At 43.4% G+C, this 14,533-nt stretch overlaps 2 protein-coding genes across 2 annotated transcripts; both read left to right on the top strand.

Moving 5' to 3' along the window:
- Positions 1-4,842: 4,842 nt before the first annotated feature.
- Positions 4,843-5,742, top strand: LOC308285313 (NADH-cytochrome b5 reductase 3-like; the record flags this gene model as incomplete). The annotated part of the gene is made up of 1 exon (XM_080726026.1): positions 4,843-5,742. The coding sequence occupies one exon, from the start codon at positions 4,843-4,845 to the stop codon at positions 5,740-5,742; it is 900 nt and encodes a 299-aa protein (XP_080582152.1).
- Positions 5,743-7,515: 1,773 nt separating this feature from the next.
- On the top strand, positions 7,516-8,748 carry LOC308285385 (heme A synthase COX15-like; the record flags this gene model as incomplete). Its single annotated transcript, XM_080726120.1, has 1 exon — positions 7,516-8,748. One exon carries the CDS (start codon positions 7,516-7,518, stop codon positions 8,746-8,748), a length of 1,233 nt encoding a protein of 410 aa, XP_080582246.1.
- Between the last annotated feature and the right edge of the window lie 5,785 nt (positions 8,749-14,533).

Below are 14,533 nucleotides of genomic sequence, written 5' to 3'. Positions count from 1 at the left end.
AGTGAGGGGTTTATGAGTTCATTTCATCAATTTTCCCGCTAGCCAATCACAGCACATCCTGCGAAGCTTGGTCAATGGGACCAAACATTGGCCCTGAACTTTTTTGAACACACTTTCCCCCTGGTTTTCGACCGGACAACAAACTTTTAAGTTGGAATGATCTTGTCACAGAGGCTTTCACAGACAATGAGCCAAAAATGGTCGGCGACAGCATAATAGGAGCAAATATCTTGCAGTGTGTACAGAGGCGTCAATTGGGTATGGCAAGCTATGGCAGCTGCCATACCTTGGCTACAGGAAAATAATAAAATGCACTGTAATCGTGCCTGTTGCTAAGGTATGGCAACATGACTGGTGTCTTGCACGCGCGCGAGGCAAGGTTGTGGCGAGCACTGCAGAGACAGGACGATGCAACGGAAAGGGGCCATTCGTTTCTTCTAAGTAGATAAAGGATGTTAAAACCACACTGCTCAACTTGAACACATCCACTAAGTTAGCGTTTTTCTACACAAAGGTGTGAAAGCAGCAGTGCTCAAGTGAAGCACACGATGCCCAGAAATCATATATACTGTAGGCCTATGTCATAATCATATATACACCTGCAAATGCATTGACTGCATAATCTTAAACTATTGCTTTTTTTGTCCTGATTAGGACAAAAACATTGGTGAAACAAAGTGTTATGTGGGGGGGAGGAGGAGCCGAGGAGGGTAGGAGGAGACGAGAGAAGGAGAGGAAAAGGAGGATGAGGGGGGTATGAGTGGGTCAAACAGGTAAGGACATTAGTGTATGTATGTATAATTGCGACCGTAGGTCGCAGATTAGTATGTAAACGGTCACAGCTTGTCCGTATGTGTGTATCTCTCTATCTGTCTGTCACACCTGACACTGTGGTTCTATGGGTTTGTCGCTCTGACATCATGCTCTGATATGGAGATAAGAGGTTTCTGCCCGACAGTGACGATATAAAATAAGCTTAGGGTTTTTGCCTGCCAGGTCTGGAGGGGTCAGCTGGGGCTCACACTGTGTAAACCCTGATGGAACTGGATACTCCCAGAATAAACATATATTTCTGAGAGAGAGAGAAAGTCTTTAGACATAAAGACGGTTTGTTTGTGAGGCCGAGGTGGGTGGAGGCTCTGTCTCTCAGCAGCAGCTGAACATGTTGATTTGATTGACTGAAGAGTTTTTTAGCAGTTTGCAATAGTCCATTAGACAGTATGTGTCTAAAGGAGAATGTTACCGGAAGAGAGCTACAATACAATGGAGATACACTGTGTTTAAGGCTTTGTCCTGCAGCCCAGACTGGTGGTACAACAAACAGGAAGTCCATTCTGATGTTTTATTGTACAAAATAATGACTAGGAAGAACATAGCCTGCACTGCCCTCCTCTGGCACATCAAAGTACCACCATGAGGGAGGGAGGCATGGTGGTAGACTACACTAGAGCAGAACTAGTGCTGAATGGGTTTAACTGGAAGTTAGCCCTTAACGCCCGGTACAAATAGTCTTGCGTAGCCAGACTGTTGACTCCGACAATTTGCAAATGCTCCCGTCATACAGTCTGGGAGACGGAAGTTCTAATCATGAGTTTTGGAGCTATTCACTGTATTTCACATTTATTTATTTGTTTTGGTAGAATTATTATATGCATTATTATTTCAGTATTTTGTCATTTATTTGCTTTATTATTTGATTACTATTTGTTATTTTGTTTTGCTTAATTAATTCAGTTACTTATGTATTCTTTTAGTTAATTTTGAGTTGCAGCTAATTACTCTTATTTTGAAGTTAATTGGGCAATTGGGGTGCACAGGTGAATTTACTTAACAGATCAGGCAGGCTCAGCATTCAGATTCAGTTTGACTTTGACACCGGGAAGGTGCACAAGTTTTTACCAGGGACACAGGGCCAATGCATTGCAAATATTCCAGATAGATGAATAAAACACCACAAAATGCAGTTTCTGGCTTGGACATTGGACTCATTCCCTGCGTAAGACCCACTTTACCTGGTGCCCCAGTGGCCTTTTGAAATGGGGTGTGTTTGGAGGACAAATAGCCACTACAATGAGTGTGACAACACTAAATAATTTTTGTATACGTCTGCTATTCAAAAAAATCTGGTATACAAGCTCACAGTGCGGCACAAAGCCTGTACATCTGATATTTAAATGACAAAACTATAATAGTAGCTTGGAGCATGGTGGCTCACTAACCCTCTTCCTAATTCAAATAGTAATATCAACAGCTGGGGGAGAGGCAGAAAAGACAGCCCAAAGCCATGTTGGATGGAGAAGAAGACTCATCGATGCCCTATGCTCCACTTGCAGCGATGGGCCTCACTGTCAAAAAAGCCTCCGTTGATTGACGGTAAAAAGTTCCGGTAATTTGCTGCCGGTACATTTACCATCAGTCTACGGACACTTCCGTCAACCCACGAGTCTGTAGCCATTACGGAAACTTCCGTCACTCCTAATATGGATTATTCCGTACTTTTACGGGACTTAGTTCAAGTTAGTTACTTACTTACTTTTACGGACACATCCGTCGATCCCAATACGGATAATCCGTACTTTTACGGGACTTAATTGGTTACTTTACGGACACTTCCGTGGATCCCAAAACGGATAATCCGTACTTTTACGGTACTTAGTTGGTTACTTTACGGACAATTCCGTGGCTCCCAATACGGATAATCCGTACTTTTACGGGACTTAGTTGGTTACTTTTACGGACACTTCCGTCGATCCTAATACGGATAATTCTGTACTTTGACGGCATTTAGTCTGTTCCTTTTACGGACAGTTCCGTCAATCGTTAGGCGCAGGGCTCCAGGGTGCGACCTATTAGGTCGCATATGCGACTTAATTTCATAAAGTGCGAGTTAAAATGTAACCAGGTCGCGCAAGTGCGACTTGAAAAAAAAGGGGGGAAAAAAGAAAAAAGAAAATCCTCAATCGAGGATCGCTTGACGCCTCTCTCTCTCTCTCTCTCTCGCCCCGTCTCTCTCTCTCCATGGCTGCCTGCCTGCAGAGCCTATGCTCCGCCCCTCCCTCTCTCTCTCTCGCCCCGTCTCTCTCTCTCCCTGGCTGCCTGCCTGCAGAGCCTATGCTCCGCCCCTCCCTCTCTTTCACTCACATACACACACAGTACAGTACACACTACACACACACTCTAGCGTCAGTCGGTGGTGGGTCACACACACACAGATTCTCTCTCTCTCTCTCGCTCACATTGGATAGATATCACATATATACTAACCTTTCTTTGTATAACCATGCTTTTTCTGTCGTCATCTCGAACTGGACAAACTATAATCCACAGGTTGTTTGTTTGCTATTAGATTAGCTATTGATTAGCAATCGCTCGTGGATGTTTCCACCGTTGGTTACATTAACCTACTGTTACGTGCGAAAACAGCTGTGACTCGTTAAGTTCCTCTGTGCCCAAAATGCGCTTCTCCCTTCCTAGCCAATTAGCTCAAATGGACGGCAGCTGTAAACTTTTCTGTCTTAGGTGTAGCGTGTGTTCTGTGTTAGTGTGTGTGTGTGTGTGTGTGTGTGTGTGTGTGTGTGTGTGTGTGTGTGTGTGTGTGTTCGAGTGTGTGTGTTCGAGTGTGTGTGTGTGTGTGTGTGTGTGTGTGTGTGTGTGTGTGTGTGTCCAAGTGAACGTTTTCTGTTGATCAAGCAGCTTACTTCCCACTCCAGTATCTCACTCCAAAACCATAAGGACAATTTTATTTTTCCATCCTGCATGAAAGCAGGCCTATTGCATTTAGTCTACGTTGTGCAAGTTGAAAGTCATAGTTCTATATTGTCTTTTATCAACAAAGTAGTGACATTTTTTTAAAGGTTTTAAAAATGTCTTATTTGAGTTGGCATAAGTTGTTCATTTTCAATAAATATTTAAATGCTTTTGACAATAAAAAAGAGTTGTTGGCTAGTTTATTTTGCACTGCTCTTTAAGGCTTTACTTCGTAGACAACACTAAATAATTTTTGTATACGTCTGCTATTCAAAAAAATATGATATACAAGCTCACAGTGCGGCACAAAGCCTGTACATCTGATATTTAAATGACAAAACTATAATAGTATAGCTTGGAGCATGGTGGCTCACTAACCCTCTTCCTAATTCAAATAGTAATATCAACAGCTGGGGGAGAGGCAGAAAAGACAGCCCAAAGCCATGTTGGATGGAGAAGAAGACTCATCGATGCCCTATGCTCCACTTGCAGCGATGGGCCTATACAGTAAGTAAGTAATATCAACATGAAGCTGACATTTGCTTTTCTAAACTCCCTACTGGGTTTTGTGATGTTATATATTGTCAGAATCCTCATGGTTTGCATGCATTTATGTGGTTAAGTCTAGAGACATGAAAGGCGTTTTACCATGCAATATAATTCAATGAGGAGACTGTTCACTTTCTCATCAATGTTGAAAAATGTAAGAAATCTTACCAAAATGTGGACACACTCCATATTTTAGCAATCTGTTTTGCCGATTTACACTGACATCGGGCATGCCCATATTTGATACGCCTGCTTATTGTTGCCGTGACCAGTCCATATATGTCTAGTCTATATTGGCATCTCGGCCTGCCCACGGCCATGACATGGGGTAGTGGGGAATTGATTAGTCAATGAATGTATAGGGACAGAGGCTATGATGTCAGTCAGTGATGAGGTCAGTAATGTGACATCAGATTTGCCCGTTAGGGTCCATTTGTATTCTGTCAGAGTTAAGGGGAGACATTTTAAATTAGTTTGAGAACCATTTTTTTGTTCCCACGGATAGACAAACAACACCCTGGGTTCTGACTCTGAAACAAAACAAAGATGCTGTCTTACATCATTGGTCTGATCCGGAGTGGCGTCGACGGCATCATCAACCTCATGTTGAGACTGCTGTTCCCCAAGAGGAGACCGGCCCTCACATTAGAGGACCCAAACGTTAAGGTTGCACTACGGATGATAGACAAACAGATTGTCAGCCATGACACAAGGAAATTCCGCTTTGCTCTGCCGTCTCCGGAGCACGTCCTTGGACTCCCCATCGGGCAGCACATTTATCTGTCTGCCAAAATAGACGGGAAGGCGGTCGTTCGGCCGTACACGCCCGTGTCCAGCGATGATGACAAAGGCTACGTCGACCTGGTGGTGAAGATCTACTTCAAGGGTGTCAATCCCAAGTATCCAGAAGGTGGAAAGATGAGCCAGTATTTGGAGAGCCTCAGGATCAATGACACGGTGGATTTCAGGGGGCCCAGTGGCCGGCTGGTCTACAAGGGCCACGGTACATTTGCTATCCAAGAGGATAGGAAGTCACCAGCTGTGATAAAGAAAGCCAAACAAGTGGGCATGATTGCTGGAGGAACGGGGATCACTCCCATGCTGCAGCTCATCACGGCTGTGGTGAAGGATCCTCGGGACACCACAGTCTGTCACCTCCTCTTTGCCAACCAGACGGAGAAAGACATCTTGCTTCGACCAGAGTTGGAAGAGGTTGCGGCCGTCCACCCTGACCGCTTTAAACTGTGGTTCACTGTGGACCGTGCACCCGAGGACTGGGAATACAGCCGTGGCTTTGTCAGTGAAGAAATGGTGAGGGACCACCTCCCCCCACCCAGCGACGACACTGTCATCCTCTTGTGTGGACCTCCTCCTATGATCCAGTTTGCCTGCAACCCCAGTCTGGATAAAGTTGGCCACTCTAACAGCCAGAGGTTCAGCTTCTAGAGGTCTCAGGCAGCACTGAGCTTCCATATATTGTCTTTTCGAGATCATTGGCTATGTTCCCTCGACCCATGTTCCCTCAGCCCCACTGAGGTTAGGTTTCAGGGTTAGGTTTAGGCATAGTGTGGTTAACATTCACGAGCGTCGGCAGGTTAGCTACTCACCAGTGTCAGCAGGTTACCATTTCACCAGGTTAACATTCACCCACGTCACTGAGGGAACTTAGGGTTGAGGGAACTTGAGCATGGACCCGTTTTTTCAATACCAAAGACTCGACCTCACAGGCACACATGATCTAAAAGGATATATAAACACTGGGAAAACACTACAAAATTCGTCACAGCATTAATAAAGTACAACATTTTTCTATTTGAATATTTGGATCCAAATCTGCGGAATCAGTCCGGATCTTCAAATAATAAAATCAGCACAAAGTTGAACTCTTTATGTATGGAAAAAGTATAAATGTCTTATTTTTTTTTTTATTCACTTTGTTTACTAAAAGAGTGACTTGGGGGGTGCAATGTACTGTAAGCCAACAAGAAGAGTACTTCATAGCGTAACATCATTATCTGAGACATCAAAGAGTCGCCCGTCAATCTCGTCTACGGCACCCGGTGAGTTAAGACCACATCTTGGAATGCCCCGGCCATATATGGACATACTGTGCCAGTGGTATATGATGTCAGAATTCTATCATGTCAGTCATCTCCATATTTGGGAAAAGTTTAATTTTTAATTAAAGTCAATGGATAAAATGTATTCATGAATATATATACTGTGTATATATATATATATATATATATATATATATATATATATATATATACACTGTATGTATGTATGTATATAAATTAAACTATAATACTGTATATATATATATATAACTGATCTCTTAGAAAAATGCACCCCTGTCCCGATGAAGCCGGTCGATTTGACATATAGCTCGAGTGCATGCCACAAAAACTATGGGAGGATTAGTATGGCAAAATAACGTTTACAGTATCTGACGTAGATGGAAAGAATAAAGTCAGACAAGTACTATAGTCTGGTTGTCCTGCAAGGGCAACCACACTAACTAAACAAAAATGATGACTAAAACTAGTCTAAATATCCTACTATTTTAATATATTGATAATTTCGTCAAAGAATAAAAACTAGACTAAAATTACTCTGAGATCCAGTAGAACTCAAAGACAAGTCATTTTATGTTTGGTTGAGCTCAGCTGTTGCGTTCTGAAAATAGCAGATCTACAAGCTCACAACGTGTCACGCTGTGATTCATTGTTTGTGAGCTTGAAGATCGGCTATTTTCACCATGCAACCAAGTGTAAAATCAGCCATTATGACACCATCAAGGCTATCAAATTTGTTGGCGACTATACTTGTCCGACTTTTCCATCATTCTATCTTTCTTCCATCATGCTAGATAAACTTTATTTTGCCACGCCACTCTTCCCACAGGCCTTATGTCAAATCGACCGGCTTCATCGGGACATGCCTCGGTGCAAACATTTCCCACATATGGAGATAACTGACATCATAGATGTCTGACATCGTCATCAGACCACATGAGACTGACACAGTATGGCCATATATGGGCATTCCAAGATATGGGCCTAATATTGATGACATCAGGGATCTCCATATATGGGAATAAAAGGGACAAGGGCTAGTTAGATAAGAATCCTTCCTGCCGTGGTATATGATTAGTTTACTGTTTATACCTGAAGCCTCCTTTCTCCTTGGATCACAGACTGACTGACAGCTGTCAGGATGCTGCTGCCCTCGTTAAGGTCGCTGGTGCTCTGCGGGGGTCGCGGTGGTGCTGCTGGGGGGAAAGCGTTCACACGCAGCGGCAGGAGTCCACAGCTGCGACAGTGGATAGTAAAAAGAGTTCAGAGCACCATCACAGCGGAAGCAGGGACCGGTTCTACTCCGACCGCTGGCACTGTACCCAACGCTGCCACCAACCGCGTCGTTGGTCGCTGGTTAGTGGGATGCAGCGGACTGGTGGTTGGGGCCATTGTCTTGGGGGGAGTCACCAGGTTGACGGAGTCAGGGCTCTCCATGGTGGATTGGCATCTGGTGCGAGAGATGAAGCCCCCTCGGACCCAAGCGGAGTGGGAGGCCGAATTCTCCAAGTACCAGCAGTTTCCCGAGTTCAAAGTAATGAACCACGACATGACTCTGCCAGAGTTCAAGTTCATCTTCTACATGGAGTGGGGCCACCGTATGTGGGGCAGGCTGGTCGGCCTGGCGTACACCCTGCCCACCATGTACTTCTGGAAGAAGGGATACTTCAACCGCTCCATGAAGTGGCGAGCAGTGGGCCTGTGTGGATGTGTCTTCTTTCAGGGCCTGCTGGGCTGGTACATGGTGAAGAGTGGTCTGGAGGAGAGGCCAGAGTCGTACGACATCCCTCGGGTCAGTCAGTACCGCCTGTCTGCCCACCTGGGTTCTGCCCTGCTGCTCTACTGCGCCAGCCTGTGGACGGGCCTCACCATGCTGCTGCCGCCCAACAAGCTGGCTGATACCAAGCGTCTGGCCCAACTCAGGAGGTTTGCCAAGGGCACTGGAGGACTGGTTTTCCTCACTGCCCTATCAGGTGCATTTGTTGCTGGGTTGGATGCCGGGCTGGTGTACAACTCCTTCCCAAAGATGGGAGAGCGATGGGTGCCTGATGACCTGCTGGCCTTCTCCCCTACTCTCAAGAACTTCTTTGAGAACCCCACCACTGTGCAGTTTGACCACCGAATTTTGGCGATGTCGTCGTTGACGGCCATTACAGGCCTCTATCTGTTCTCCAGGAGGATGATGCTGCCCAGGAGGGCGAAGATCGCCATCGGCCTCCTTGCGGTGGTGGCTTATGGACAGGTGGCCCTTGGCATCAGCACCCTGTTGCTGTATGTACCCACTCCACTGGCAGCAACCCACCAGTCTGGCTCCGTGGCCCTTCTGTCACTGGCAATATGGGTCTTGGCAGAGCTCCGCAAGGTGGCCAAGTAAATGCCTGCTGCAGGTCTGTGGATTAAATACCTCCCTCCTAGTCAGTTCTATCGGTGTGAAAGATTGCACGCACACTACCAGTGGGGCCAGGGAGGAACCTCCACCCATTTCAAATTGGCCTCATTGGCTTTGACAAGTTAAATGTGGACCTTTTTGTTCATTGTGCGACAATGACCATTTGTAAGTTAGTTTATTTGATATTATCACAAGACCTGATTTGATTATCAACCTAAGTTTGCTGTTAATATTGCTCTGTTGCATGACTTAGATTGTTAAATACTTGATGATAGATGAATCAGCCTGATTAAGTATGAAGTATATCTGATCAGACAATAACGCATAATAATTCAGCATAATATCAACTTGTATAATTTAGTGTAAAAAGTGAACAAATGGCTACTTTGAGATCGAACCAAGACAGTGGCTCCTTCAAAGAGGACATTCTTCGGGTTTAATTGCCTTGGTCCTTTTGTGTCAGGAATGACCTCCTGGAGATCTAAAAATAGTTGACTACAGATAAGGGTTTGTGGGGAGTCATAAAGACAGTGACTCCAGGCCATACTGTAGGCGGATTAGGGCGTCAACAGAGCAGCTGTTAAAAGCTTGTCTTGTCTTATCTAGGAACACATTTTAAAATACAGGGTAACCTTATACTAGTTAAATAATCGATAAGTTGGTGAAATGTGGTTAAACACACAGTTGAGTTAATCATATCCTATCTGTGATGATTCTGTGACATTCAAGAAGAGACTACATGCTGATCTTGTCTTCTTGACATACAGTAATTCTTAAACTGTAGTACCTTTGGCATTTAAGGTTTACTTTCTTTAAACTGTAAGATGCAAGCACATGTTTTAAGGTCTTAGGTTTATATACGTGAGACATATACACATTGAACATTAAAGTAGACATTATGTTAAGAGACATTTACATTACATTTGCTTGGAGTTAAAAATAGTGAACCAAGGAGTAGGTCATAAACTGTGCCTGCCTCCCCCATGCCCACAGGCAGCGGAAAACTACAGGGCATCACCAAGCCAAATCTTTTGTTAGATCGGAGACAGCTGATTAGATGACCTAGGGGTTTCTGACCCCTCCTCTGATTCTCCCCCAATGCTTGTAAATGTTTATAAGGTGATAGCGAAATGTAACTTGGGAGAGAGAAGCCCGCAAACGGCGGAGGACTGTTGGGAAAAGCTGGGAGCTCCCGCTCCAGCTACTATGGAAACTGACCAATACTCTGTCAATAAATGGACCAAGGAACAACACTGCTGTCTTCATCTTTCCTCTCAAGTCCTTCCTGGACCTTATAGAAATTCAGTCTAATCAAGAAGTCTAAATAGGAGCTATTCCCCAGAAACTACAGAATGGTACCAAAACCCTGGTTTACAACAGAATGGTGCCGAAACCCTGGTTTACAACAGAATGATGCCGGAAACCCGCTGCTGATGGAGTTTTTTTGGACTCCACGCAAGAGAACTTCAGGAGGACGCGAGGAGGATTTTGATGTGATGGCGTTCGGTTGTTTTGTTCCTTTTGGACCTTTTTGGCTGTGAGTATATTGGCGTGAGCGGAGGACAGTCAGTGTTAGAGAGGCCTCGGTCATTTTTTGTCGAGATGTTTTCTTAGTCACTCTGGTGTTAATGTTTCTAGTTACTCCGGTATTAGACCTGCGTTTTGTCTAGTCACTCCTGTGTTAGCCAGTTGTTAGCGTAGGGTTTAGCCATTTTTTAATTGGGGGTTTTGGGGGGTATTTTCCATTTTTTCTCCTTTATTCTCCTTTTTCATTCATTCTCTTTGTTCAATGTTTAGGTTTCTGATTGTTGTTAAGCACAACTGAGGGCTGCTATCCCTTAATTTAACAGTAGGACAATTTTGGTTGTCTTCCTGTGAATTTACCTAATTCAGTAGTTCCGTTCGGCTAGAATAATTTGAATCTTTTTCATTGAACAACTTTCCTTTTTCCTTTCCTCTTCTTGTGTGTGTGTTCGTTGTCTGCTACTAGGCTGAGTGTGTATGATAGGGGTTTCTTCTTTATGTCTAGTATATAGAGGGGGTATTCTCTTTGTGTGAATGTGAGTGTGTGAGGAGGAACAAAGGCCGCACATAGGCTGCGTACAGTATATAGTCGGGGTTTCTGCGGGTCAGCTTTTTCTTTGAGCTAGGCTTCACATTTTGGGGTAAATTATAGTTTATTTGGAGTATTGATTTAAGTTGTCGAGATATATTGGTTGATATCTCGAAGAGGGGAGGGTATAGGTATACATAACAATATCATTCATTTATTGGGATTGTAATGGAAGTAGCATAATTCATGTAATTGGGTTTTAATGTGGGATAAACATTTTGAAGACAAAGGTTAAACTTTAACAGATGTAATCATTCAGTAGGTAACTAAAAGTAACAGACAGTAGACTAGGTAAATTTCATATATATCTATTTTTGACAATTTTATTGGGATTTCAAATTTAATGGGTTAACTTTTAGCTTAAAAGTAGGGAGTAATTACATTGGGAACAAATGGTCAATGTTTGTGTATGAGTGAGAGGGTTAGTGAGTGATCGAGTGTGAATGAAGTGATTTAGGGTCTAACTCTCTAAGTAAAAGCTGTTCTGTAATCTCTTCCTTCATTTTTCTTCCTCTTTGTGTGAAAGTCTTGTGAGAAGTTAAGCAGGAAGGGATGGCTTATTACACTGGGCCTGTATGCAAATGAGTGTGTGTGTGTGGTTGAAGACATTGGCCTCCCCCAATGCAAATGAGTGTGTGAGTCCTGCTGACTGACCCCCGACCTGTGTTTGTGACCTGTGAGATCTGATCTGAGTGTGTGTGGGTGACATCTGTGTGTGAGTGAGATCTGAATGAGTGTGTGATTGACTCCCTCTCTCTTTATCTTTCACTTTCTCCACTATTATTACTTTTGTAAACAAGACACCATCACTTTTGTCTTTGTTTAACTTTTTACTCATTTAGTTTTAAGATGGATACTGAGAAAGTTATGACGCCGGCAGAGGTCATACAGGAATCTAGTCCATTAGGCATATCTGATGTCTCAAAAAAGTGGTCAATAAGGTGGAGTGACATAGAACCTGCATGGCCAGAGCAAGGGAGTTTTGATATGAAACTTATTAACTCATTCTCTGCCAAGTTCAACTTGCCTGTGCAATAGAACTGCCAAGGATTTCTGACGATTTCACTCATCTTGGAGGGACAATTGCGCATTGATGTTGAGGCATAAAATAACAAAACAAAGGCCTATTGGAAAGGCCTATTCGTGTGCTTTCCAGTGGTCCAAACCATACGTTTCAAACATGTTCGCTTATCTCAGAAAGTGGAAAAGTAAGGGCATGGTATGGGGTCTTCACAGGCTGCTGAGAAGACATTTTGAGTAAAAGCATGTTTTAGTTTTGAAAATGGAATAACTTATGAATAAAATATGATTGCTATTATAAACTATACCTTGCTGGAAAGGCAAATTCGTGCTCTTTCCAACGCTCTAAACCATACGTTTCAAACATGTTTGCTGATCTCGTAAGGTGGAAAAGTATAGGGTATGGTATGGCGAAAAAACGGCTTCTGAGAAGAGTTTTTTTTTGGGGGGAAAATTGAATAAATATGAAGGAGCTATGAATACTATATAAACTATACCTCTCTGGAAAGATGAAGTCGCCTTCTTTCCAGTGCTCCCATCCAGATGTTTCAAACATGTTCTGTTGTTTAGAAAATTGGCCATGTATCACCCAAAACACCTCTAGGAACAAACTGAATACATGTTTTAGTAAAGTAGACTCTCGATCAGAACTCCTTTCTGCCTTTTATTTTTGGCTTCAGTGATGCAGAAGATATTTACAGTGTTTTCAAACAAAAGGGAAAAATAACAATGAATAAAAAATAAAGTGATTTTACAGACTTCAAGTGCATTCACAGTTCTCAATAGTGCTTTTTGAAATTACAAAAACAAGTGTTCTCATTCTCTCAGTAGTGGTTCAAGTAAATGACAATGAATAAAGGAACATTTCAACCCCCCCCTCTGTAGTGGTTTTCAAGTAAACTACAAAATATGAACATTCCACGCCTTTTCAGTAGTGGTTCAAGTAAATGGCAATGACAAAAGGAACATTTCCCACCCTTTCAGTAGTGCTTCAAGTAAATGACAAAGAATAAAAAGTTCAGTTCTCACGTTCGCTGAGGGTTTCAAATGAAATAAAATAAAAATGTCAGGAACAGAAGAGCTGGGCAGTGAATCCACTGGCTCAGAAGCTGAAAAACAATATAAAAAATAGGCTAGTTATAGTTTTTGCAAGGTAATATTGTGCACAAAATCAGTAGGCCTACATTGTTTCCATCCCCATCATGTCTCAATGTATGCATTTTGACACTTAGAATGAATGAAGACTTTTACAGTTGCTATGTGGATGTTTGGATTTTTAGATGGATAAAAGCATTGAACACAGATACAATAAATGTAGGCCATCTGTAACAAAAATAACCGTACCTTGACTAAAGCCAACCAATGATTCGCTGTCACCTGCAGATGGACCTGGCTCCTCACACTCAAGTGTCTAGATTGATCACAAAGAAACAAAGCACACAGATTTAGTACAAAACTAAACTGCAACATGCGTGCACACCCACACAGTGGCGCTCTCGCTCAATCTCTCTCTAGAGAAAGATCCACAATACATGTGGGCATACATTGTATATACTGTTTGTTCAGACTTACTGTTTTCTTTTTTGTTTTTCTTTACATATCTACTGCATAGTACTGTGTTCTATTTGTCTGTCATTCAATGTTATATGAGATACTTCAATGGTTTCCAGTGGAAATAAGCTTAGTCTTTTCATGGATAACCTTTTAGTAGACCTTGTACCAGTGAACTGTACCGTCATGAAACTGTACCTTTTCCTATGCAAACTTCTAATAAAGTCTTCAATCAATCAATACATGAGGAAAAACAATGCTGCCATTCGTTCCAAAAGCCATGTAACTATACAAATGCCACAATGTTTGGGCTCATTGCGCGCAGATCAGAGTGGGTATGGCAGGGGTATGCAGCTGCCATACCTTGGCTACAGAGGTAAATAATAAAAATGTAGGCTCTACTTTTCATCGTGCCTGTTGCTAAGGTATGGCAACATGACTGGTGTCTTGCACGCGTGCCCTGCACGCGCGCGTGCAAGACACCAGTCATGTTGCCATACTTTAGCTTGTTCTGAACTGACGCCACTGGGAGAGATGCACTCACTCCGTATGCAGAACACAGCGATCACATACAGTACAGAGAGAGAGAGAGACTGAAACACGATACAAATGCTGTTCCCCCCTTCTGATTTACCAAAGTCATGATTTACACAAAATGAACATTTGTATTTTATTCTAGAGCAACGAGCGCGCGCGCACACGCAACCTCAACTAGGCAACACAACGAGGAGCACAGATCCGTTGGGAAAGGCCTGGCGTTGTTTGCCAACGTGTTTGGGCTCATTGCGCGCAGATCAGAGTGGGTATGGCAGGGGTATGCAGCTGCCCGATCACATACAGTACAGAGAGAGAGAGAGAGACTCAAACACGATACAAATACAAATAAAATGCTTCGTACCACTGGTGTTGGCAGCATCCCTACGGCTCCATGTCGCCGTGGTCCGTCTCTTCCGAGTCGTAGGAACTTTCAGCCAGATCCCTGAACGCAGTGACTCTCAGGCTGCGTCTAAGACCTGGAGTCGCTGCCATCGGTCTCCACTCTCCACTGCAGCAGCCGCGGGTGCCACAGGGCGCTGGCTTCTTCTT

The sequence above is a fragment of the Nannobrachium achirus genome (assembly GCF_963921795.1).
Source record: "Nannobrachium achirus genome assembly, chromosome: 5".
Taxonomy (NCBI): Eukaryota; Metazoa; Chordata; class Actinopteri; order Myctophiformes; family Myctophidae; genus Nannobrachium; species Nannobrachium achirus.
This window is presented reverse-complemented; position numbering and strand designations above follow the sequence as displayed.